This window comes from Myxocyprinus asiaticus, chromosome 47, assembly GCF_019703515.2.
Source record: "Myxocyprinus asiaticus isolate MX2 ecotype Aquarium Trade chromosome 47, UBuf_Myxa_2, whole genome shotgun sequence".
Classification (NCBI taxonomy): Eukaryota; Metazoa; Chordata; class Actinopteri; order Cypriniformes; family Catostomidae; genus Myxocyprinus; species Myxocyprinus asiaticus.
In genome coordinates this window covers 12,523,345-12,549,490 of record NC_059390.1, presented here as the reverse complement: position 1 = coordinate 12,549,490, position 26,146 = coordinate 12,523,345, and the positions used below count along the sequence as shown (strand labels likewise).

The 26,146-nt window shown below is 39.0% G+C and overlaps 1 protein-coding gene across 1 annotated transcript; it reads right to left on the bottom strand.

The window, feature by feature from the left end:
* Window positions 1-13,240: 13,240 nt before the first annotated feature.
* LOC127436949 (uncharacterized) lies at window positions 13,241-26,093 on the bottom strand. Its single transcript, XM_051691494.1, has 6 exons — window positions 23,620-26,093; window positions 22,852-22,915; window positions 22,473-22,575; window positions 22,042-22,235; window positions 21,731-21,853; window positions 13,241-15,375 (listed from the first exon to the last, which is right to left on the bottom strand). The coding sequence occupies exons 2-6, from the start codon at window positions 22,869-22,871 to the stop codon at window positions 14,772-14,774; spliced, it is 1,044 nt and encodes a 347-aa protein (XP_051547454.1). The 5' UTR covers window positions 22,872-22,915; window positions 23,620-26,093; the 3' UTR covers window positions 13,241-14,771.
* Between the last annotated feature and the right edge of the window lie 53 nt (window positions 26,094-26,146).

Below are 26,146 nucleotides of genomic sequence, written 5' to 3'. Positions count from 1 at the left end.
GCTCTCGAAAGCGCGCATAAACGTCACATTCTTTGGATTTTCCCGGCAAAACCCACCCGCTCCCTTCGCATGAAAATCAGTCTACAGGTTTTAATAGGCAACCTAGGAAGTCCGGGAAGGGCTCATTTTTTAAGTTGCATTACAAGCTGGTCACACATTGGCAAAAAAAAAAAAAAAAAAATCAGGATCATGATTATATCATAATCAACAGGTTTTGCAGAAAATTTTGAAAAAAACTTGTGCTGATAATATCATTTGTAATGAAATATAAATGATTAAATTCAGAAAAATTGACTCAAACTTAAAAAAACAAAACACATACATGCGCATGCACAGCCATTGACCAGGAAAATAGAAAATAGCACTCCATGTCAAAAAGGTTGCCGACCCATGCCATACAATACTTTTACGTTCTGATTCACAATACTGTAATGCTGGGTACAGGGAGTGGAAGAGAGGGGACGCAGGAGTGTATACTTTCAATCTTTTAATAATAATCACTGGAGTGGAACAAACAATAAAGCTAAACATACTAATATAACACAACGTAACACTTCAAGGACCGACAAATGAATGGGCAAAATTAGAGGATATTTAAACACAAGGAGCTAAATGAGGGAATGGAATACAGGTGAGGATAATAAGGAACAGATGGAAGTGATGAGGGCAGTGAAACATGGGAGATGTAGTCCGGATGAAAACTTCAAAATAAGAGTTCTTGAAGAACATGAGGGAGAAAGACTGTGTCAAATACACTTAAAAAACACTGTGCATCCCAAGATAACTGCACTCAAAAATATAAATAAACTCCAGAGGCATCGAAGCGTTGTATTCATTAGTAATCACCTCAGCAATTCAGGCGTGAAATGTCTCGAACACAACCGCAAATTCGCCATTATTCCTCCTCATGCGAAATGTAAATTCAAGGCAGTTGACCAGTAACCAAGGAAGTTTGGGTTAAGAAACGATAGTTTTGAAGGAAAACAGACAAAAATACACCTTGCCATCTTCACTAACATGATACTGACACTTCGTTCAACTCTATGCAAGGTTGTGGTATTTATAAGAAAGGGGCAGGTTTTAAGCGGACTGAATGATTGGAGAAGTCCTGTATATGTCACCAGAGAGAAGTCTGTCATTTCACCGTAAGATTGTGTTATGACATTTTGTTTAAAGATTACGAGGTCAAACAAACAAATAATAAATAAATAGAACATATGCATGGGTGAATCGTTCACAACAAGATCAATAACATGCATTTAGAAAATAGATAGGGTGAATTTTCATTTCATGTCGACTTTAAAACTGAGCAAAAATAATAATATATCTGAGAAAATTGCTCAAAACACAATAACAAAAATTAAACTCGATTTTCACATTTAGAAGACAACTTGAGTGTGTTGTTTGCCAGTACAAAACTTGCTGCCGCAGTGTTAGGGTGTTGTGGGTGGATGATAGAGATGTGTTGTTGCTAAGGTGTTCTGAGTGGTTGCCAGGCAGTAGCTAGGGTGTTTTGGGTTATTGCTAGGTGCCCACTCCCAAATCGCAGTGATATTCTCTTCCCTAGAAATAACTCCTAGTTAAAAAAAAAATAAATTAATGAGGAAAAAAATACTGAGTGCACCTTTAAAAAAGTATTACCGCACCACTCAACAAGCCTCAGTATTTGAGGTATCATTCATAACAGGGACAAACGGTGCAGGACAAGTTACACACTAACTTTTAATACTCCGTGTTGTTAAAGAGTTTTAAATATAATTTTATGTTTCTGTAAACATATTTTGAAAAATCCCTAACCCAAGTATGAGCAATAATAATTGTGGTTTTACAACAATTGCAATACTGATTACTGAAATAGTCTGCAGGTTAACTTAAATTCAACATTATTATGCTTTACAATAAAGCTAATATACATTTAAAACGAAAATGCAAGAATATGTGTACATATTTTCAATGTGAGATGTCCAACTCAAGTATAATCTGAAAGTTGGTCAGTTCTGTGTCTTTGCTTGCCACTCTGCCATCTGTGACCATCTGTGCTGCTGTTACTATGAAAGCATACAGACTGAGGGTCACTGGCATAATGGCACAGTGTGATCATGAGGGCATGTTGTCTGTGTAACAGTGTGTATATAGTAGCATGTCATTCTCATGGCACAGATGGATGCTCACTTTGACTGTTAGGCCACACCTATGTGTAAATCTCAAGAGTATCATGAAATACACTCACTGACACACAAGCTGTCACACTAACCTCATGTGTGTCCACAGGCTTAATTTATCTGAGTCACAGAGAGCAATTATACTGTTACACTCATTATGCTGATCACAAACGTCATGTAGTCATATGCATGAGATGTGGCATGCACTTAATGATTACGTAATATATTTCACCTAACCGTTCTCCCATTTGACATGTTCCCCCATGAGAACCCTCTGTTTTGTTGCTTAGTTACATGTAAGGCATATGATTGGGCCACTTAGAGGCTGTTTACACTTAGAGCTCTTTTCCACCTGGTATTAAGATGCATTTTGGTGATCCAATCACAAGTGGTCAGCGCTAAATATAGGTGGTAACGGGGTCCAAAACATTTTGGGATTGATCACAAAAACCACATATGTAGTTCAAAACCCATATGACCACATCACATTTGAGGTGTGAAACGCAATCTGTCTTGAATGCATCCCAGACAGCAGCAAAGCACCCCTCACCTGTCAATCAACCGCTGGACTAAAACAAGAGTTTAACCTTTGACGGTTACGTGCGGCTTTAAAAGGAAAAAAGCATCCGATCAGAAAATTTGAAAAAGCAAATACATATACATATGTACATATGTTTGGTTCAGCCACCAAATCAGACATAAGGAAACTACAACGGACAGTCAGGACTGCTGAGAGGATTATTGGTGAAATCACAGACTCTCCCCTCAAAATCTGAACACATGTGTCTTAAACCACCACCTGAGTTGGTTTGAATAATCAGATTGCTATCCATCTGGAATTCATCTTGGAGGGCATTTACGCTTGCAGGTGTTTTGAGCGATCAGATAGCTATAGTATCCCAATCAGTAAAAACACATGAAGTGAACAAGTATAAATACAACATATTTTTTTCTTTTCACTTGTGGAGTGATACATTGTGTTTTGTTTATCTATTTAGACGTTTATTTGTTTAGGAGTATGGGGTGTGGTGTTGGCTCCTTGATTGACAGGTTGGGTGTCCACCCCATGAGGTCAGAGGTCGTAACGGTGACACTCTGCTGACCTGTTTCCCATCCAGCACAGATCAGCTGAGAAATACCTCCTATGCCCTCTGCCACATACTACTATCCCCTCCCATGCCCTGCCCCATGTCGCCCTGCAAATATAATGCAATTCCCAGAAACCCTTTATCTCTGTCCCCCTGAGCTGCATCTGACAGCTAGCAGGAGAATTTAAAAAAGAAGAAAATTTTTCACCTGCTGTTTTAATTGACGGACTACCCTTTAGCTCCACTGCATGTCTATTAACAGCCTTAAAGAAGCAAGCTAGCCAACTTAACCTCCGGGAACAAATCATTTTATTTTTGGCAACCATTACATGGCATGGCGAGACAGCCACTAACCCCGTCCAGCTGTCCTGGACTCTGGGTGCAGGGCTTTCTTTAGGGCAGGATTAGCTTACCTCTGCAGGGGTAATCTGCTTTTTACTTGTCACAAACACACACTCCCAAGGAGAGTGACAGGATGAGAGGCTGTACCAGGCTCCTCAATGGCCTTTATAAAGCTAACACACAGTAGATGCAGGTGAATCAACAGTGCAGCCATTCTCTGAATACTGCCTGTCCTGAAATAGCCCTTTAGGGCAAACACCTTTTGTTGTTGACACGACAGCCCTGTGGTCGTTTACGACTCTTTGAATTGCTCAAAGAACTGACTGACCGACAAAGTAGAGCAGTTCCAAACATATGGATGTGCTAGAGTAATCGATTAATAGCTTACTCTTTCAGTTTTAAGTATTTGACTAGTAAAAACACTACTCAGAATTGCAATTTGTTTTCATTTGTACCCTTGCCTGCCATGAGCAACAATGAAACTGCTTCTCTCACCTAAATCTTACCATTACAACTCAATGCATTGGTTGGCGCTGTGGATGCATGGCCCTAAAAGAAAATTCTGTAATTATTTAAAGTGATCATTTTGCTATAATGACTTGGAATGTATGTTTCTACGTGAGAGTGCAAATTATTATTATTGTTATTATTATTATTATTTTTATTTTTTTTATCTAGATGTTGTTTATGCATAATCCTCATTTCAAAACAGGTTCAAAGGTTGAACTTAAATTCTAAATTTCAAGTAAATACAAGTGTGGACAAAGAGGCTAATTTAATACTTACTGGTAAGTACTACTGCAGTTTACCTTACCTAACAATCTTTAACTGAGCACTGATTCTCTTAAAGCTAGGGTGTGTAATCCAGAGAGGCTAGCAGTTAGCAAGCTAGCTTTGAAAGCATAGAGCCCGCTCTCGCTTCAGAGGTGTCTCCAACGCCACGCCTCCTCTATCACACATGAACACACACACACACACGGAGCAGAGTCTAAGCGTTGTAGAAGTTTCTAACATGGTCTTCTTTTCTTGTTTCCTTTTACTGGTGGTTCAGGAGGAACATAAGGTAGCTGCGGTTCGCCTTCCATTCTCGCACAGCGCTCTCTCTGCACAGCGTCAAGGAACCCGCGCTGATGACGTGTGATTGTCTGCGTGAACAAGTTGCAAATATAGACTGACAGACAGGAAGGACATCCTATCATTACATTTGGACCGAATGCAATGACTGGTCGATAATTTTTTAGTCCTGTCCCCTCCACAGAAGATATAACAAAAAATGTTTCTGGAAAAGATTGCACACCCTAGCTTTAACTGATCTGTAATTTCTGGCAATTGATGGAGGGATTTTTTATGACATACCTAATAATTATGTGTTGACAGTTCTCATTTTGGACATATGCAGTAGCTACTAGACTCATATTTTTGCACTTGGCTTTACCAGTTGTCATGTGAAGAAGGCCTTGCTTAAAATTACTGTGTACTAACCCAGTGAAGTACTGTATAGTTACTGCTATGTTTAATATTAGGTTCTATGTAAGATCCCATTAGTATTGGTAAGTACCATAATGTCTTACATTAGTTAACATGTACGTACACTATAAGTAAGTGCCTGTTATTACCCCACACTTGTCTGTAAGTACTAGATATTTGCCATGTGTGTAGCATTGAGACATTCGGTAATGTTTCATATTGGTTACCATGTAGGTACGCTTTAAATAAGAACATATTGTTATGCCACACTTGTCTGGAGGTACAATATAATTACCATGTTTGTACCATTTGTAAGTACAGTAATGTTTCATATTAGTTACCATTTATGAACACTTTAGGTAAGTACCTCTTGTTACTACACATTTGTCTGTAGGTACAACATATTTACCATATACAGTACTGTGCAAAAGTCTTAGGCACATAAGGTGTTTCACAAAAGCATTTGTCTTAAGGTGGTTATTTATATATTCAGCTTTAATGTGTCAATAGGAAAAAATCAATTTTAGACTTACAAACTTTCTTTTTTCAAATAGAATAGAATAGAATAGAATAGAATAGAATAGAATAGAATATATGAGTCCTACAACAGATGGTATGGCCCCCACAGAGCCCGGATCTCAACATCATTGAGTCAGTCTGGGATTACATGAAGAGACAGAAGCAATTGAGACAGCCTAAATAGATAGAAGAACTGTGGCAAATTCTCCAAGAAGCTTGGAACATCCTATCTGCCAACAACCAAGAAAAACTGTGACCAGGTTTACCTAGGAGAATTGGTGAAGTTTTGAAGGCAAAGGTGGTCACAACAAACATTGATTTAGCTTTTTTATGTTTACTGGACTTTGCATGACATTAATTGATAAATGAACACTATTTATGGTATTATTACTGAAGACATCCTCATTATGCAACATTTTTCACAAGTGCCTAAAACTTTTGCACAGTACTGTATGTACCAGGAAAATACATGTACTGTCAAATAAATTGCTACTGCATTGTGTTTTTTATCATGAGCCAGCTTCAAACATCACTTAAAAGTGTTGTAAGTGATTTTTATGGAATAGCACATCAGATATGAATTACTTGACAGATATCACTGAATTAGGTATTTGACAGCCATTGGCTCTGTAAACAGCAAAAAGAGTCAAAGGAGTGACGTGTGCTTTTTAACCAATCAGAAATGCTCTCTGCCTGTCAATCATATTGAGAGTTCTGGATTTCTGACATCGGGTTGGCTGACTTGTCTTTGGAGTTTTTGGGGGTTTTTGGAGAGGGGCCGTGTGGTTGAAGTTAGCAAGACTAATAATACAACTAATAAACAACTTGGTTGCTCCTCACAGTGATCAAATCATCATATGGATGATAAGTAACAGCTCCATAATCATGATTTTCACAGAGAGTGACAAAACCTCAGTAGATTCCCTTGCAACTTCTTTTCAGCAGGTTTTATCCAGTTAGAGGCCAATCTGTATTCAACTCTCCTCCTCTCTTTCCTACACTCTCTATCAGTGTTCTTTAATGTTTGTTTATCCTGAGGCTTGGAGAATAATTCCATTAGCCATGCTTACTCTCAAGGGGTTTTGAGACCACAGTGCAAGGACTTCATACGTGAGCTGATGAAACAGTCGTGTCACGTATGGTCTTGACACATGTTCAGTTGTGTTGTCAATACAGTCTAATTAACTTTTACAGACTCAAGTGGCATTACAATGATGTTAAAATAAAATTCTGCAGAAAGATTCTACAGATCATTTGAACTTTGTACAAGACATTTTTCTGGGAATTTGAGCTAAATGAAGACATTTATTAAGGTGAAAGCTGATGTGCCACAAGTGTACCAAACGGAATTGCAAAATTTAATGACTCTGAAAACACTTCCCTGTCTTCCACTGTTCAGCCCAACAGCCCTAAACTCAAGCCACTGGTTGAGCCAAGGCTGCTATGTCGAGCCACTCAAACAAAGAGATTAATGTTGAAAGGTCCAAAGTGTTTACACTTTTGGGGGGAATTAACTCACAAACGCCTCATTTATAGTTGTCTCTGCACTTTATGCTGGGATAGGAGAAAGTCTAATCTAACATGAAAGTCATCAAAGAGTTTCTCATACTCAAGAGTCACACCTTCAAATTTCAAAGGCAAACAGCAATTAGAGAATAAAGCTAGAGCTTATTTAAAATGACTTCTCTGCCACCCAAATCATAAAATATTCAAAATTAATATAGAACTACTAAAATAATGAAAACTGCCTAGTGCAATTGACCAATTCTGTTCAGTCATGGAGGCTTATGCAATTATGAATTACCTTAAATATTTTCTGTTGTATGTTGCACTGATCCATTTACAAAGAAATCAACAGGAATGAGTGCCATTTAAAAGCAACTTATATTGAAAGTGAACTCTGTGAATTTCTGTAGTTTCTCACTATGTAAAAATCAATACTATCAAACATAGACAGTGACTTCTTTCTGAAGAATTTACAAGGTACCATTCCAGACCTCACTTTAGATAATATATTTTTTAGTATCTAACACACTGTGGTCAAAATAGCTCTTTTAAAGTAAGTTATGTACATTAAATAAAATCATTTGTTTAAGCAAGGTCGTTCGGGACATCTGCTGTACATTGCTGCTGTTTATCTTGACAAGCCCATGTGATTTCTCACCCTGCCGCTGATTAGATGCTCACTACCCACTGAACAACTCAATCTTGTCTGAAATATCACCCGGCCATTTAAGCAGAGTATTGTGGATATGTGCTAGTTTAAACTGATACAGTGGAAATTAACTAGCATGCATGCTCACAAATGTGTTTGAATAGAGTCCTTAAATAAATGGCTTGGTCAGCTCTCTCTGGCCCGTGGTGCATCAGGACTCTGCGGAAGTCACAGAGGACGCAGCCGTTTAAAGACAAGCGCCTGGCATGTGCTGACGGACAAGGGGGGATCTGCTTTGGCAGTCTTGGCAAAGGCCTTTATGAAAGTTATTGAATGATGCGGTTCCAAATACAGGCCTCACAGAGTGTGATCCAAATGAACCCATTCAACCTGACCTCTATTTTCTAAGCCAATGAGTTATCCGGTGCTTGTGCAGTTAAACACTGAACAGAGAACCAACTATATTGGATTAATACAGGTAAAGTGAGATGACTGTTAAGTGGGTTATTAAAGCTTAATTATCTATAAACAGTATATTCTTCCATTACTAAAAATCAGCATTAGGTTTATCCAAAACAATGGGATGACATTGCTGTACCCACATAATTTTTTTTTTTATTTTTATTTTTTTTTTTTAAAGCCAATGACAGCAACAGCAAGTGTCTCACTTTACTTGTATTCACCCTATATTTATGACCCTTTAAGACTAATCATGAACAAATCATATCAGCAGTGAGTGTATTTGTATTGATTAGTCTCGCTTTTATTGTGTTATAGATTTCTTTCTGAGACAAACTTTCCTGTGCCAAGCTATGCAGAGCTTGGTCTTTATATGGTTTTATTACAGATGCTTGTTATATAAGTACAAATGTGTCTACATTATTAACCATGATTCCCCTGCCAAACCAAGTGTTGTGAAGTACAATGATGCCAGAAGTTCTCTGTTTACAATGAATGTCTTGTATGGTGACTCATAAAATATTCAAAGCACATTCACATTGTCATTTAAACCTTGGACTGATACAAAGGATTTGTCACATTCAGGCTAAGCTGACTGCAATAGGAAAGACTATTGAGATCACCAGTTTATTGCTTATTATTTGGCTTATTATTTGTTGGTTGCCAACTAGTTCTTTTAATTTGTTTTGCAGTATGAAATGCAACTCATATGCAACTCAAAAATATCAGATTCTGCTTTTCTGAATATTTTAAAAGTGGTTTCAGCATTTTGTGTTGCAAATAAAAGAACTGACTGTATCTTGCAACAACCCTCCATGTTTATAATACAAAATGAAACCAAAGAGCATGGAAAAACTTTTGAGGCAGATCTGGGCTGCTACTATATTAATGGATGGACTTGAATACAGTAATTCTTGACTTCTTGCTCTGTTTACTTTTATGGGGGCATTTTTGATGAGTCTCATCCATGTCTTGTGCAGTCATTCCTAAAATGGACTGAATAAAATGAAGAACAACTTTTATAGAAATCTGGAGGTCTTTTTATGGTTATTGCTGATGTGAGATCTTCTGGTAACCAATTTGAAAATGTCGTAATCTTCGTGAATTGTGCTGAGGTGGTAATTTGGCACTGCTGTGCTTGGAGTCAAATATAGAAAGTTACATGGATGCATTGGCACACGTAAAATCTCACATGCACACCAAGAAGGTGATGGTCCCTATGAGAGATAAAGATCGCATGATGCCATATTCCGAGAACAGGTGTTGTTCATGCACACGGGTGCATGTTGCTTGAGTGAAACTATAGATTACAAATGGCAGCGCAAAAACAGACTAGTGCTGAAAGCTTCACCATGGCCATAATATGTTGGAATAAGTTTATAAATGCGCCTTGGTTGAGATTATATGACATCAAGCATACGGTTCACATACACACAGGTTTGACACCCCATTGTAAGTGAATTGGAACTTGTGCCCTAGTGAGCATACCAGTGACCTTCCAGTTTTGGAGTCAGGTCTGATGCTGAAGTAGCAACTGCTGCTGTAATCCTAACATTTCGCTAGAAATCTGATAGGCAGATGAATGACCTCCACATTTTAAGAGAGCTGTCTGTAAATGCATTGCAGCTGTTTTCCATATATGCCATATTCCAGTCAAATTTGGATATTTTTGGGCACTGAAATCACACTTAGAAATGTCTGAATTTCACTGCATTAGATGACAAAATTTAAAACCAAGTAGCATCTGCAAACAAATGATGCAAAAACTTTTCTTAGAATTAATTTCACTTTCCTGAGCCATTTCTTCCCACTTACTTTCAACTAACTGTTGCCAAGGTTATTTGTAGTGGATGCAGGAAGTCCACACATGTGTAGTCATAGGTATGGTTCATCTGCAGCAAACACAGAACGTTTCCCTAACGTTAGCATTTGGGGGGAAGTTACACAGAACCTTCCTTATTGTTATATATATATATATATATATATATATATATAATCAGAAACTAATATTCCCAGAACGTTTGCTGGGTCAATTTTGAATATTATATAATATTATATTGTTTTGTAAAATATAATTTTAATCATAACTTATTTTGTTAAATGTTTTGCTTGAACAATGTGTTTGTGTTACATTTCTTTCAAATAATTGCCACATGGGTTGACATGTATTCCTGATTTGTTCAGTTATATATTAGTAATTTTACCTTAATGGTAGTAACAATGATTTCAATTTAGTTTTTAACAACATGTGCTAATTGTATACTAGAATGACGCTGTTTTTTATTTTCATGTGGTTAACATAGCAACACGAGACCTCTGAGGTAACAGAAAAAGGTTTCTTTCGCCCTCTAGTGGTAAAGGCATTCATTTACATTTATGCATTTGGCAGTTGCTTTTATCCAAAGCGATTTACAGTGCCATTATTACAGGGATATTCCCCCTGGAGCAACCTGGAGTTAAGTACCTTGCTCAAGGACACAATGGTGGTGGCTGTGGGGATTGAACCAACAACCTTCTGTGTACCTGTTCAGTGCTTTAGTCCACTACGCCAACACCACTCGGCATTCCAGTGCATATTGGCTAGCAGGAGTTTTCCTCAAATTTTCTGCTGCTTGTCCCTATATTTTCTTATAGTTAGACACTTTTTTCAAGGGTTAGACTTATTTTTATTTTTTTTAGTTTACGGATGTGCTGAGATACTTGTAAGTACAAAAAAATAAATACAATTTTGCTACATTACCTTGGGAAGCTAACAACTGACAACTTTTGCTAATGTAATTTGTGCCTATATATTTGGCATGGGGGCCCATACTGCCAATATTCACTGTAGGAATGAGAGGAATGCCTGTCAGTGGGAGAGAAAAGGGTCAGGCGGTACCAGGACGGGGCAGAGGCAGTATGGGGGTGGGTGCTGCCATGGGTAATAGCTGACCAGATAATCAGAGCGTGAAACCACGGAGCCATTAAACCCATACACAAGCACAACCGGAGGAACAAGACCACATGTTTACACACACACACACACACACACACACACACACACACACACACACACACACACACACACACACACACACACACACATACACACACACACAAACTTGTTTTTATATCATTGTGCATTTTTTGGATTTTATACAGATCTAACGATAATTTTTATCCCCCAACCCTACCCCTACACCTAACCCTCACAGAAATCTTTTTGCATTTTACATAAAAAAAAAAAATAAAAAAACATTTAGTATGTTTAATAAGCCATTTTCCTCATGGGGACCACTGGCTGGGCCCCACAAGGTAGGTGATCTCAGGTTTTACTATCCTTGTGGGGACATTTGGTCTCCACCATGTAGTATAAGCATGTACACACACACACTCTCTCTCTCACTCACGCACACACACACACACGTTGGTGCAGCTGTCATTATGAGGACTCTCCATAGACATAATGATTTTTATACTGTACGAACTATAGATTCTATCCCCTAACCCTAACCCTAAACCTAACCCTCACAAAAAACTTTCTGCATTTTTACATTTTCAAAAAAACATCGTTTAGTATGTTTTTTAAGCGATTTGAATTATACAGACACTAGAAATGTCCATATAAACCACATTTATAGCATAATACCCTTGTAATTACCAGTTTGTAACCTTAAAAAAATGTCCTCGTAAACCACTTAAACCTGTCCACACACACACACACACACACACACACACACACACGCACACACGCACACACATTTACGTGGCTTTGTAAAGACCAACCCTAAACCAAACCCTAACCCTTCCCATACCCCTAAAAGAAAGCATTTTTAAAATAATATATAAATATAAACATTCATTTCTTAATGAATTGTTTTTTCCAAATGAGGACAAAAATAGATGTGGAAAAAAAGTCCCCTGGGTTTTGTCAGATTTAGCTAACTTATAAGAACAAACTTGTCCCCAAACTTCAGCATATACAAACAGTACACATACAAACACTTTTTTTTTTTCTTGGTGAGGACTCTCCACTGACTTTTTGTTTTGTATTGTTTTTAATAATAAGCTAGTTAAATTTTATATTCCATAACTCTGGCCTTACCCTTTAAGATAACTCTCACAAAACCTTTCCGTTTTTTTTATTTTTAATTTCAAGTTAATTTCAAGGAATAACGCTGATTACCACAGAAATGTATTTCAACTTCTCCCTCCTTTTCTTTAAAACAATACATAATCTGGGTGACAGTGAGGCACTCACAATGAAAGTGAATTGGGCCAATAACCTGGAATATTCCTATACACACATACTGGTTCAGCAATGGAGCTAAGCCTGGGCTGCTGAAGACCCCAGTTGTGACATGTTTGCTTACCGCTGTGGAAAGAGATGTTCATTCTATAAGGTTGTTAGGTATGTCCCTGCCCTAAGCACTGTGAAGCAAATCTGAAAAACATTTAATTCCATCAGCTCCAATATCAAAATCTCATTCCTCACCCTGTGACACCACCGAGCTGTTCTTTTATTTCTTGTGTTCTGACAGCAGAGTAAAGAATGTGAGAATTCTGCTCTGACCTCATAGCTGAAGTAGCAATGGAGTGCACAAGCATGCTTTACAATTCACCGTTGTGACATTTTTGCCTCACCGTTCCAGTCTGTGCATTGAAGGCCATACTGACAGCACTCTAAGAGCTGTGCTGTGCCAGATCTTGTGCTGACCACTAGTCTGAGACAACAGCTAAGAGGCAGAGTATCAGCTAAAATACAGCAACTGCAATTTTAATTGAATTTACTTATAATAAATGGCCTAATATATTGCAGCACTGTTGGAAACCTAAAAGCTCTTCAAAATATTTGACTGGATTGGTGTAGTTGGCAGAGATTTATTAGTATAAATCTCACAATGCACCATTTCAAAATTATTTAGATGCTATGATTCAAGTCTAAATTATAACTACTCTATAACCTTACAGTATAACATTATCATCATCATTAACAGCAACAACAAGGACAATGACAACAACAACTAAATCTCACAATTAAAATCAGACCAGTACAGTATATATTTTATTTCTGCAGCATAACACAGTGCAAAGTCAAAAACTGAAGCTGGTCATTGGACCATTGTTTCATTAATAACATTAATGTGAACAAATGAAGTTCCCACGTTCTGTTTAATCATCATGAAATAAACAATTATGTAGTTCTGGTAAGAACTGTCTTAAATGACACATGGCAGCTTAACAGTATATTGTCAATAGCAATAGCTCTGATGCATATTATTAAAGTACATACTGTATATTACTTTTAGATTATGCTGTACTCTGCAAATTGTGTTGATTTTACTTAGAAAAAGAAAAGAAAGCCATGAAGAGTGAGGCAAAGAAAAATTATTCCATTCTTTAGTAAGACAGACAAAAGGATTTGTACCCCAAGGGTCTTAACATCCCAGAAAATATATAGCATGACTTTATAAAGCTCCTCTTAGGCACTTCCTGTACCTCTCAGTTAGTTCCTGTGGAATAGTGCAGCCCCCGGATCTAGTTCTGACATAGCTTGCCTTAATGATCCTTAAGTTTTCCATGGCAACCAGATGAAAGATGACACATGATTTAACAATGATTTGACTAAACAGAGAACTGCACAGAAGTGATATTTACTCCTGTTCAATAATTGCTGGGTAATCAGGAACAGTGCCAAGTGACTTCACATATGTGTCGGTTTTGGCTATATAGTCTCTTAACATGAAAAAAATGAATTGAATTTGGTGATCTTATCTCTTTACTCATTTGTATGCATTGCAATATTCACTTTGAATTGCACTGGCACTAGTTCACCCAACAATGAAAATTATGTCATCGTTTACTTAACCTCATATCGTTCCAAACCCTTAGATTTTCTTTCTTCTGTGGAACATAAATCAGATGTTAGGCAGGATGTCCATGCTGCCCTATTCCAAGCTCTTTTGGACCATCAAGCTAAAAAAAAATAAAAGTACCAAAACAATAGTCGACATGACTTGTGCACTACATTCCAATTCTTCTGAAGCCATGATAGCTTTGTGTGAGGAACATACCGACATTTAAGTAATTCACTTAAAATCTTCCAATCTACGGTAGTTGTCAATTCTCATTTGTGCAATTTGAATATGCTTATATTGGAATATGTACATGAGAACCAATGTTGCTTCGCATTGATGAGATTTAATAGCTGCAGTGGTGGAAAAAGAATATCAGTGAATTACTTGCTGAAATTTAATAACATGAATAACAATTTTCTAACAATCTTTATGAAGTCCTACTCACACACAAAGCTGTCATATGGCTTCAGAAGACTCGCATGTACCACTTTAATGGTGTTTTTTTTTTTTTTTTTTTTTTTTCATTTTTGGAGCTTTGAGAGGCCCTGATCATCATTCACTTTCAAAGAATGGAAAAGAGCAGCGGCAACATTCTGCTAAACATCTTTTGTATTCTACTTAAGAAAGACAATTGTACAGGTTTGGAATGACATGAGGGTGAGTAAAGAATGACAGAACTTTCATGTATACTATCCCTTTAAATAGGCAGTACTCAGTAATGCTGCAATGCTTGTTTTGTCTGTCAAGCTGCATGCCTTGTCTCAGTGCGACAGAGGTATTTTGGAGAAGGTGTTGGGCGGGTCATGGTGATCCTGGGAAGCTTCTTTCCTTGGGAGTTACAGAGCTCCACAGTGCGTTCCATCAGGGAGCCATATGGGCCCCTGCGGGCAGGCACCAAATCCACCTGGTCCTGTTGGCAAGGTATATGGACCTGCGGCAGAGCTGCGCAATAAGGTAGGGGAGAGTGAAGGATCTGGCGGCACAGATGCTCCTGGAAACCAGAAAATGGCTCTAGCAAGTGGGGCACCAGTGTGCAGTTAAATACTCCTCCATATGGTGCCTGTGCTTTTTTCAGTACAGACCTCAGGGACTGGCATGCTATGTCAGTCTGCCTCATCTGTTGCACAGTGTCAGGACTGATGGGGTACACTGCCTGCACTACAGGACTCTGGAAAGTGATGCGAGATCCCCTGGACACTCCAGAGTCTTTGGAAGGGGACAAGTAGGGCCCGTTTCCTTGTACACTGTGCACCTTGACAGACAGAGCCGTCTGGCCGACAGGTACAATTTTCGGATGGATGAATGCATGAACAGGTTTAGCTGAATCGGTTTCCATTTTATCCGGCCTTTTCATAAAAACATAAAAATAAAAATAAAAGATTTTGAAATACTATGATCTTTTAAAAGCAGGAGTTTACATGAATATACAGTTGTGCTCAAAAGTTTGCATACCCTTGGAGAATTGGTAATATATGTACCATTTTTAAAGAAAACACGAGTGAGCAGGCAAAACACATTTCTTTTATTTCTTATGGGATTCACATTCAACTGTAGGTTATAACAGAATGACACAATCATAAAAAAAAACATGGCAACAATGAAAATGACCCCTGTTCAAAAGTCTGCATACCCTTAGTTCTTAATACTGTGTATTGCCCCCTTTAGCATCAATGACAGCGTGCAGTCTTTTGTAATAGTTGTCTATGAGGCCCCAAATTCTTGCAGGTGGTATAGCTGCCCATTCATCTTGGCAAAATGCCTCCAGGTCATGCAAAGTCTTTGGTCATCTTGCATGAACCACACGTTTGAGATCTCCCCAGAGTGCCTCGATGATATTAAGGTCAGGAGACTGTGATGGCCACTCCAGAACCTTCAACTTTTTCTGCTGTAACCACTGGAGGGTCAACTTGGCCTTGTGCTTAGGGTCATTGTTGTGCTGGAATGTCCAAGAGTGTCCCATACGCAGCTTTCGTGCAGAAGAATGCAAATTGTCTGCCAGTATTTTCTGATAACATGCTGCATTCATCTTGCCATCAATTTTCACAAGATTCCCCGTGCCTTTAGAGCTCACACACCACCAAAACATCAGTGAGCCACCACCATGCTTCACAGTGGGGATGGTATTCTTTTCACTATAGGCCTTGTTGACCCCTCTCCAAACATAGCGTTTATGGCTGTGACCATAAAGCTCTATTTTGGTCTCGTCACTCCAAATTACAGTGTGCCAGAAGCTGTGAGGCGTGTCAAGGTGTTGTCGGGCATATTGTAACTGGGCTTTTTTGTGGCATTGGTGCAGTAAAGGCTTCTTTCTGGCAACTCGACCATGCAGCTCATTTTTTGCTCAAGTATCGTCATATTGTGCTCCTTGAAACAACCACACCGTCTTTTTCCAGAGCAGCCTGTATTTCTCCTGAGGTTACCTGTGGGTTTTTCTTTGTATCCCGAACAATTCTTCGGCAGTTGTGGCTGAAATCTTTCTTGGTCTACCTGACCTTGGCTTGGTATCAAGAGATCCCTGAATTTTTCACTTCTTAATAAGTGATTGAACAGTACTGACTGGCATTTTCAAGGCTTTGCATATCTTTTTATATCCTTTTCCATCTTTATAAAGTTCCATTACCTTGTTATGCAGGCCTTTTGTCAGTTCTTTTCTGCTCTCCATGGCTCAGTATCTAGCCTGCTCAGTGCATCCACGTGAGAGCTAACAAACTCATTGACTATTTATGCACAGACACTAATTGCAATTTAAAAACCACAGGTGTGGGAAATTAACCTTTAATTGCCATTTAAACCTGTGTGTGTCACCTTGTGTGTCTGTAACAAGGCCAAACATTCAAGGGTATGTAAACTTTTGATCAGGGCCATTTGGGTGATTTCTGTTATCATTATGAGAACTATGTGATAATAAATGGCTTCATATGATCACTATCCTTAAATAAAAGATGATCACATGATCAGTCATATTTTCAAAATCAATGCCAAAATTTCACAATTTCTGCCAGGGTATGCAAACTTTTGAGCACAACTGTATAGAACTATAGTGTTAATATATAGGACTAACAAATTACAACATACAGGCACACTTGCATTCTTTGTGCATGAGGTGACCAATCGAATGTTATAAGAATCTGCCATTGACATATCTAAATCAGATGTGTAAACATTATTGGCGCTAGCTCATTCTCAAGTCTGAAACACCCTACATAAGTATGTGAACACAGATGCGAGCGCTTGGCCAACACATTGCCAATACGTGGTCCGGTTGAACATGCTTAACGTGCATGTGTTATTGTGGGGGGAACAATCCACAGTACTCAAGGTGGCGATAGAGTTACCTTCAAACTTCTGTAACATTAAACTGGATGTGTAATTATTCTGGTAAGTTATAAATATATTGACTTTAACTTACTTGCTCAGCAATATTCTCTTTAAACTGTTGCTCTACCATGACAGTAGTTGGCTTGAAAGAGAAAATGCACAGCAGAAGTGGACAGTTCACACTAATCTCGCTATAGCACCCCTGGTGGCAACATTGAGAATGCAGTGCATACTTACATAGTGTTATGAATTGCGGTCTGACACATTCTGGAATGCAACAACGCACGACATTGAGCTTGCGCAGCTAGAAATGTCTGCAATTACATACTTGCATACAAGGGTGTAGCCAGGAAATTACTTTTGGGTGGGCCTCAATAAAAATGGATGGGACAAATTTTTCCTACTTTTCCAGAAAGGTTGAAAGGCAGCGCATTCAATCAGTTCTTTTACATGTTCAGAAAGCAGAATTATTATTATTTTTTTTTTTCTATTTTATAAATATATATTTTAAGTAAAAAAATAATCTCTAATATTCTGGGTGGGCCTGGGTCTAATTTAGGTGGGCCCGGCCCACCCTTGGCTATGCCACTGCTTAGAGTATTTTCCAGCCTTTAGGGATAGGGATTTGAAAAATTTTGAAAATTTGGTGTGAAACTTAAAAAAATAGGCCACATATTTTCTTTTTGTGCTATAGACATGAACGATATCTCAAATTGTGCACCTAGCAACCACCTAGAATCCTCATGGCAACACTAAAAACTACTCAAAACACATTAGCAACCATATTGCAACGCCCTGGAAACCACCCATAAAACCCCAGCATCATGGCAAGAGCTTTGCATGGGCAATCACCAATCACATTATAACGATGCTGGCAATGACAGGCAGACGATGATGATCTGAAGAACCCAAGTAACGTGAAATCCAGAAACCGTGAACAGAAAACATAAACATGAACTAAACTAGACTTGACATAACTTGACTTGACATAACATAACTTGACAAAACTTGACTTGACTTTACATAACATAATTTGACATAACTTGTCTTGACTTCACATAATATAACTTGACTTGACTACCAAACAACTTTACATAAACAATACCTGACAAGAGACAATGGCAAACATGAGGGCTTAAATACACAGACATGGGTAACAAGTAAACAAGACAACCAATCACAAGACTGAACTAATAATGAGACAGTGAATCATGAACCAATGACATAAGACTGATAATGAGATAACAAGACAATGAACCAATGAAAACAAGACACATGAACATGGAGGGAAACAGGAAATCACATGACATGAAACCACATGACCTGAACAGGAACAGGAACTAAATTTAAAAATAAAAGACATGAAAACAAGAACAAAACACATAAACATGACATATCCCCCCCACTAGAGGCGGCTCCCGACACCCCAAAACATAAACACAAAGTTCACTGTGAAAGACCTTGGGGGTGGCCGTGGTGATGTGATGTGGCTAAATGGCATGACGTGGTAACATGGTACGGCAGGATCGTGACTTGGCCATGGTAGTCGTGGATGCTGAATTGTTGGCCGTGGCAGGCATGAGCGCTGTCTCGTAGAGCGGAGGCGGGCCTGGACCGTGGAGCAGTCTGGCTGAGACATGGCATGGAGCAGGCTGAGGCGTTGCTGTGACATGGCATGGAGCTGGCTGAGGTGTTGCTGTGACATGGCATGGAGCTGGCTGTGGTGTTGCTGTGACATGACATAAAGCAGGCTGAGGCATTGCTGTGACATGGCATGGAGCAGGCTGAGGCGTTGATGTGACATGGCATGGAGTAGACTCAGGCGTGGCTGTGACATGGCATGGAGCAGACTCAGGCGTGGCTGTGACATGGCATGGAGCAGGCTGAGGTGTTGCTGTGACATGGCATGGAGCAGACTCAGGCGTGGCTGTGACATGGCATGGAGCAGACTCAGGCGTGGCTGTGACATGGCATGGAGCAGGCTGAGGCGTGGCTGTGACATGGCATGGAGCAGGCTGAGGTGTTGCTGTGACATGGCATGGAGCAGACTCAGGCATGGCTGTGACTTGGCATGGAGCAGACTCAGGCATGGCTGTGACATGGCATGGAGCAGGTTGAGGCGTAGCTGTGACATGGCATGGAGCAGGTTGAGGCATAGCTGTGACATGGCACGGAGCAGGTTGAGGCGTGGCTGTGACATGGCATGGAGCAGGTTGAGGCGTGGCTGTGACATGGCATGGAGCAGACTCAGGCGTGGCTGTGACATGGCATGGAGCAGGCTGAGGCGTGACATGGCATGGAGTCGACTCAGGATCCGGGGCAGAAGGTGGTGCTGGCTCAGCGACCATGACGTGGGACCCTGGCTCGGTGACCGTGACGTGGGACGCTGGCTCGGGCGGCCGTGATGTGGGACGCTGGCTCGGCGGCCGTGACGTGGGACGCTGGCTCGGCGGCCGTGACGTGGGACGCTGGCTCGGCGGCCGTGACGTGGGACTCTGGCTCATGGAACATGGCAGGCTTTGTGGGAGTGCTGAGTCCCTCATCAGCCACTCTCACAGTGAAAGGTGAACCGTTCAACAACAGGGCATAGTCCATGAACTGAGCCAGAGTCCATTGGATTTTGCCTCCAGGCATCATGGAGCTGACCGGCTCATTTAGCCCAAAACTGAAAAAGTCTTTGAGGGCCACCTCATTAAAGTCGACTCTGCAGGCCAGAGTGCAGAAGTGCTCTATATATTCCTCCAGGGGACGATTCCCTTGACGTAAACGAAGAAGCCAAACTGCTGGGTTCATTTTAGGGTCAGGTATTCTGTAACGATGCTGGCAATGACAGGCAGATAATGATGATGTGAAGAACCCAAGTGCAGTGTTTATGTACATCAATGTGAAATCCAGAAACCATGAACAGAAAACATAAACATGAACTAAACTAGACTTGACATGACTTGACATGACTGCCAAACAACGTTACATAAACAATACCTGACCAGAGGCAATGGCAAACATGAGGGCTTAAATACACAGACATGGGTAACAAGTAAACAAGACAACCAATCACAAGACTGAACTAATAATAAGACACTGAACCATGAACCAATGACATAAGACTGATAATGAGATACCAATGAAAACAAGACACATGAACATGGAGGGGAACAGGATATCACATGACCAGGAACACATGAGGAAACAGGAAATCACATGACATGAAACCACATGACCTGAACAGGATCAGGAACTAAACTTAAAACTAAAAGACATGAAAACAAGAACAAAACACATACATGTGATACACATAGATTATATAGTTATATAGTATTTCTCATTGGCTTTTTCATGACATTTATTGCCAGTGCCATATTGGCTTGTAGAACATTAGCAAATGAACATAAAAATATACCATCACTAGATGCCAGACTGATCAATTTACCCTTTCTACTGTTGACTTTGCAACAGTTAAACAGAGAAAGGTTATCAGGTTTTCAATCACATTAAGATCCAATTACCATTTCGGTTACTCGCTCAGATTTATCAGTGATATCCCTGACATTTGGTAAGCGCAGACATACTCCAACTAATTGCTCTTAAATCAAATAGCAAGTGATGTGTTTACCAGTGAGACAAGAGAGGAGCCATTTAAACTTGCTCACTTTACAAGCTCACAGTCCTGACTGTTCTCTTGTTGCGCTGTTTAATTCCACTTTACTGGGACAATTTCATTTCATTTTATTGGCTCAGCTGTGGGAGCTTAGAGTAACTGAATAGAAATCCTGCAAGGTTTCTCTATCTGCCTCTCAGTTCTCAGCACTCTACACCCTCCATCATGCACCTAACAGTATCAAATAAATGAGGGAAGCGGAAAAATACTTGTCCACGTGATGCCGAGACTAACCAGGCTTCAAATAATTAATAAGCAGAAAATGACTTTGCACATACTATATCTGCCGGGCGTGGTATTGACTGTGCCTTTTCATTTTTGCTCTGTGAACTGAATGAATGCAGAAAGAAGTCGAGACTTGCAAAAAAAAATGTGTCTCCTGCCTACACAGCGACAAGTATGGAAAAAAATGTACCTTCCTCCGGCCCAAAGAGAGTAAGGCTATTGAATTCTGCTGATAAGTCCTGTTTTCTTTGTCTGGGGTTTCTAGCTGATAGAGAACTGATTTGATCTATGGCCCAGGCCAGTTAGCACCACAGACACTGAGGGGGGTATGTCCCCCAATCCCTCCCATCCCCCAAATGTTCAGAATAGTAGTCGATCAATTTGGATTTTTTTAATAGCAGATTTGTATACCTTTCATTTGGTCTTTTAAATGGCCTGACCATTGTAAGTTCACTGGGGCACAAAGTAGAATGGCTGGTAAGACAAAAAGGAGCTAATACCTGTATCCAGCCCTACAAGGTGGTCTCAGGGGTTCCATTTCATTCCAAGTATTCCTGAATTTGGTGATCGGTGGGAGTTTGAAGTCAGTTTTGCACCCAGTGCCTTTCACAATCAAACTGCACCTGGGAATCATGTTTACCAGAATTGAATTATCTTATTGTGGTATGCAATTGAAAATGAGCATTAATAATCCATTAGGGTAGCTGAAATCCCTGTTTGGAGGGATGCATGAAGTCTGTATTAAAATATTTTGCTCATAGCAGAACCATTATATTGCATATGACCACCTGGAATGGTCCGTATTCAGTACCTGGAGCTTATAAGAGGAGGGAGTCTGGAAATGACTTGATTCTCAGAAACTCTGTGTGACCTGTTGTGTCTAGGTTGGAGGGTTAATGCAGTCATCACCACTGGCAGGCTCTTGTGACTCCGAGTGTCATCATCATCTTCATCCCTTAGTGCCCCCTTTACACCAGGGAGGCGAGGAAGGCTAGCAATTACATCCTATACAATACAAGTGTACAAAGCCACATAAGTGCAGACTTACCTTACTTATTAACACATCTATTATTTTTGTTTCAAAATTCAAAATGCACAGTAGGTGAATACCTACAGTATTTATATTTTAACTATAGTTTCCTGCTTTAGAATCTTGTTTTACATTTGTGTATAGAAGCTTGCATGTACACCTATGTACTGTAAGACTCTATAATAAAGAGTTGGATGATTTTGCAGTGTTACCCGGTGTTGTAAGAATGAGACCGGTTCTGAGAAATGTGAAGGTACAGGTGAAACATCACGAAAGGGAGACTGGTTTCTTCGTTTTCTGATTTTGTTGGAGGGCCTGTTGAAGGGGCAAGTGATTTTATTTAAAACACACATTTAGCTGCTTTGGCAAAATTTCAAATAAATAAAAAAGATAGATATATTTACATTGCAAGTTACTTTTGTTGATTTATTAACATTTATTACGCATGATGACTGTTACTTCTCTAAATGATCTTGTCAATGTCATAACAGTTGTTTCTACAGACAAATACCTTAAAAATGCTGTCTTACAAAAGTTGCATTTATAAATATTTGCATTATTGTTGCACATTAACAATGAGGAAAACATTACCAGTCTCCAATCCCATCCATGGCAAGACCTTTGCCAGAAAAGCCCACCCTGACTCTTATTTACCCTTAAAGAGAACAAATCATTAGAACTGGTGCTTACTGGGATATTTATAATGACCAAATAAACCTTGATTAATATTTCCAAACCACTCTATCCTAAAAATATTTATATAATTAGAGATTTTCTTGAGCAATAATTCAGTTCTTATCTTTAGCACTGTGATTTCCAAAATGCTTTTAGTGTTGCAGTTCATTAACATATAAATAGGAGTTTCATTGCATTAATTCAGTGCCACAGTGGAGATAATTTGTCTTTTTACTGATGCAGCAGGATTGTTTTAAAGCAATCTCATGCTTTCAGATATTAATCAAGCACTCAATCCGCCATGAAATACATTGCTCCTGTTGCCTTCCCCATTTCACCAACATAAACCACATATTTCCTTCTTTTTCTCCATCTAAAATCTGTCAGTGCCAGATTAATGCAGCTTTAAATGAAAGCATGGAGAAGAAATGAGTGTATTTGTGCATTTCAGCCAACAGCATATTAAAAAATAAACCAATAAGGATATAAATTGCACATTGTTTAATATAGCCCATATGCTTTTATTAGTTATGCTAAAGACGTTTTATGGAACAAAATTCTAATCCTTGAAGCATAACAAAATTGTTACCTGTGTCAAAAAAGAATGAGTCAAATTTACTGTTTTTGGTATCTAAATGAAGAGTTTAATAAAACTGCATAAAAAAAAAATCCTTTCAAGCTTACCATGGGCATGCCAAATTTCAACAGGACTGCTCGGAGGAAGTGCTGACCACGTCCACATACTGAGAACAATCCACAGTACATTACCATGACCACACTAACAGACCAGTCAAAATCAAAGACAACAAAGTTCTCCACTGCTGATTGGTGGGTTGTGTCCTAGAACCCCACACCGAACTGAAAACCACATTTCCTGTGCAATAATTTGTAATGGGTCATTAATATCATAAAATAAGTAAACAAAGAACTATGAGTAACAGTAATACAGATCACCATAACTTGATGCTGTCTGCATAATATACTAAAAAAGCCTGCTACTTTTTATAAATAAGAAAAATAACACTCACTTTCAGTTGGTTTCCTGCCAAAAAAATAAGCTCATTCCAACCCTTAAAAGCATTTTAGCTTCTGTAAATCAACTAGTCCAAATTCACATTCCAGTTCTGGAAACTGCCTCAACACACAGACATTTGTCAGTGCATAGACTTAACTCTGGCACATAGCTAGTGTAAGCATCATTAGTGAGATGATATTAGTTATATGCCCCATCAGGGGGTGAGGTCTCTATGCATTGTTTGAATCCGGCTTAGAGGTGAAACATTAAGCTTCAGGCTTTTAAAGCTGCTACAAGCGACTGCTCAGTGGGCCGTGGACGGGTCTGACAGCGGTAGGGAGGCATTAATCTGCAATGTGCAAACACTGCTGAGCCTTTTCACGACCTCCTGCTGTGTTCTTCCATAGGGTACCATAGCCAAACACTCTGTCATCATCATAAAACACATTCCATCTATTACAATCATAAGTTTTTTGCTTGCTCACAATGATATGATCACAAATACACACACTTTTTGGAAGTCTGTGCAGCAAAAGTTTCCATGAATCCTTTTGATATTCAGATTTTTATTGGTTGAAATGTTGAATGCCAAAAAAGAATTTAAACTTTTTCATAACTATGTAGTGAATTAATCTTCAACCAAACATTATGGCTTTTTGAAGAGATGTGTACTATTACTTGTAAAAATGATTGGATTTAAAACAGGTGAAAACCAACTTTGAAGCAGCTGCATAACCATTACCGCATTTTGTTCGAACAAGCTCCACTCACATTTTCTTCAGATAATCTAACAATCTAGCAATTTTGTTGTGCTTATAACTAGCATCAGAATTTTGAGTAAAAATTAAAAAGGTGGCAAGCATGGAAATACAACAAACCCAGCTTTTTAAAGCGGAAGTTTATGAGCCACTAGTGCCACAGAACGGAATTGCAAAAATAAAAACATGGTTTTCAAACAGCTTTTCGAATACACCCCTTTTAGTGCCGCCCACAACTCACACCATCGGCTGAGCCAATGTTGTTGCGTCTGGCTGGATAGGCTGCTTAAACCAAACAGAGCAATTTCAGAGACAGTGTTTACTGTTTTTCTGAAAATTAACCTTCAAATGGCTTATAGTTGTCTCTGCATATTAAGCTGGGACAGGAGAAAGCATTTTAACACTAAAAAAGTTACACGCTTCAACTTTATAAGTGTGTGGAACTAGAATTCTCTTCTTGTTTAAGGCCAAGTTTATTATTTAAGGCAAATGTATAAGACATAGTTGAACGGGTTAGAGATGATCATTAAAAGATGTACACATAGCCATGCTGAAGCCTGTATTGACAGCAGTTACATCTCTAAAATTATTAACAGAACACTTTGTGAGGTCAATATGACGGCCCACGTGTCCTGATGAGCAAACCATCATGCCTGTGCATTAGTCCTCGCACCTCTGATACGAATCATGTTGCTAAAAATTGGGCTTTAATAACATTTGTATGACTCATTAGCATGCAAATTGGGAGTGGGTTCATTTAAGCTACGACAAACATAGCTAATGTACTTTCATGCTTCAGGCAGTCTTGAAGCTGATCAAAGGTCTGTTTAGAAAGACTCTTCTGCCCTCAGATTAGGATGTGTTTGTCCTGTGTGGCATGTTGACACAGTGATATTTTAAAGTCTTCGCAAGCTTATAAAAATGAATCGCTAGGGGTTGTTCTCCATGCATGAATGGAATCAATGACCTTTGCAGTGTGGCTTTGTTTTTCTAATTATTAACACAGGCTGTCAGAGGGCTAAACATCAGATCTGACCAGTTCATCTCATTGTTAATCATAAAATAATTTCACTAAAAAAGTTAAATCCCCCATGTTGCAGTTTTAATTAATTAGAACTTAGTTATAATTCACATCAGCTTTTGGAAAAAAAAGTGACATTTGTCTGCTATTTGTTACGTATAGTTGAACAAAACTAATAAACTTTAAAGTAAAATATTCTACTACAGCTTTGTTCACAATGCAACCAAATCTGATTTACATGTAAAATCTGATTGGTAGGACTGACTGGACACATTTAGCAAGTGATGACATCAAATCTTTTAGTTTGGACAGTGTAGTCAATATCCAAAATATCCACATCAGTTGTCACAGTAATGACTTGAGTGTCAGCATTCTTGCATTTTTCTTCAGCTCAGATTACAACCAAATATTAGATTT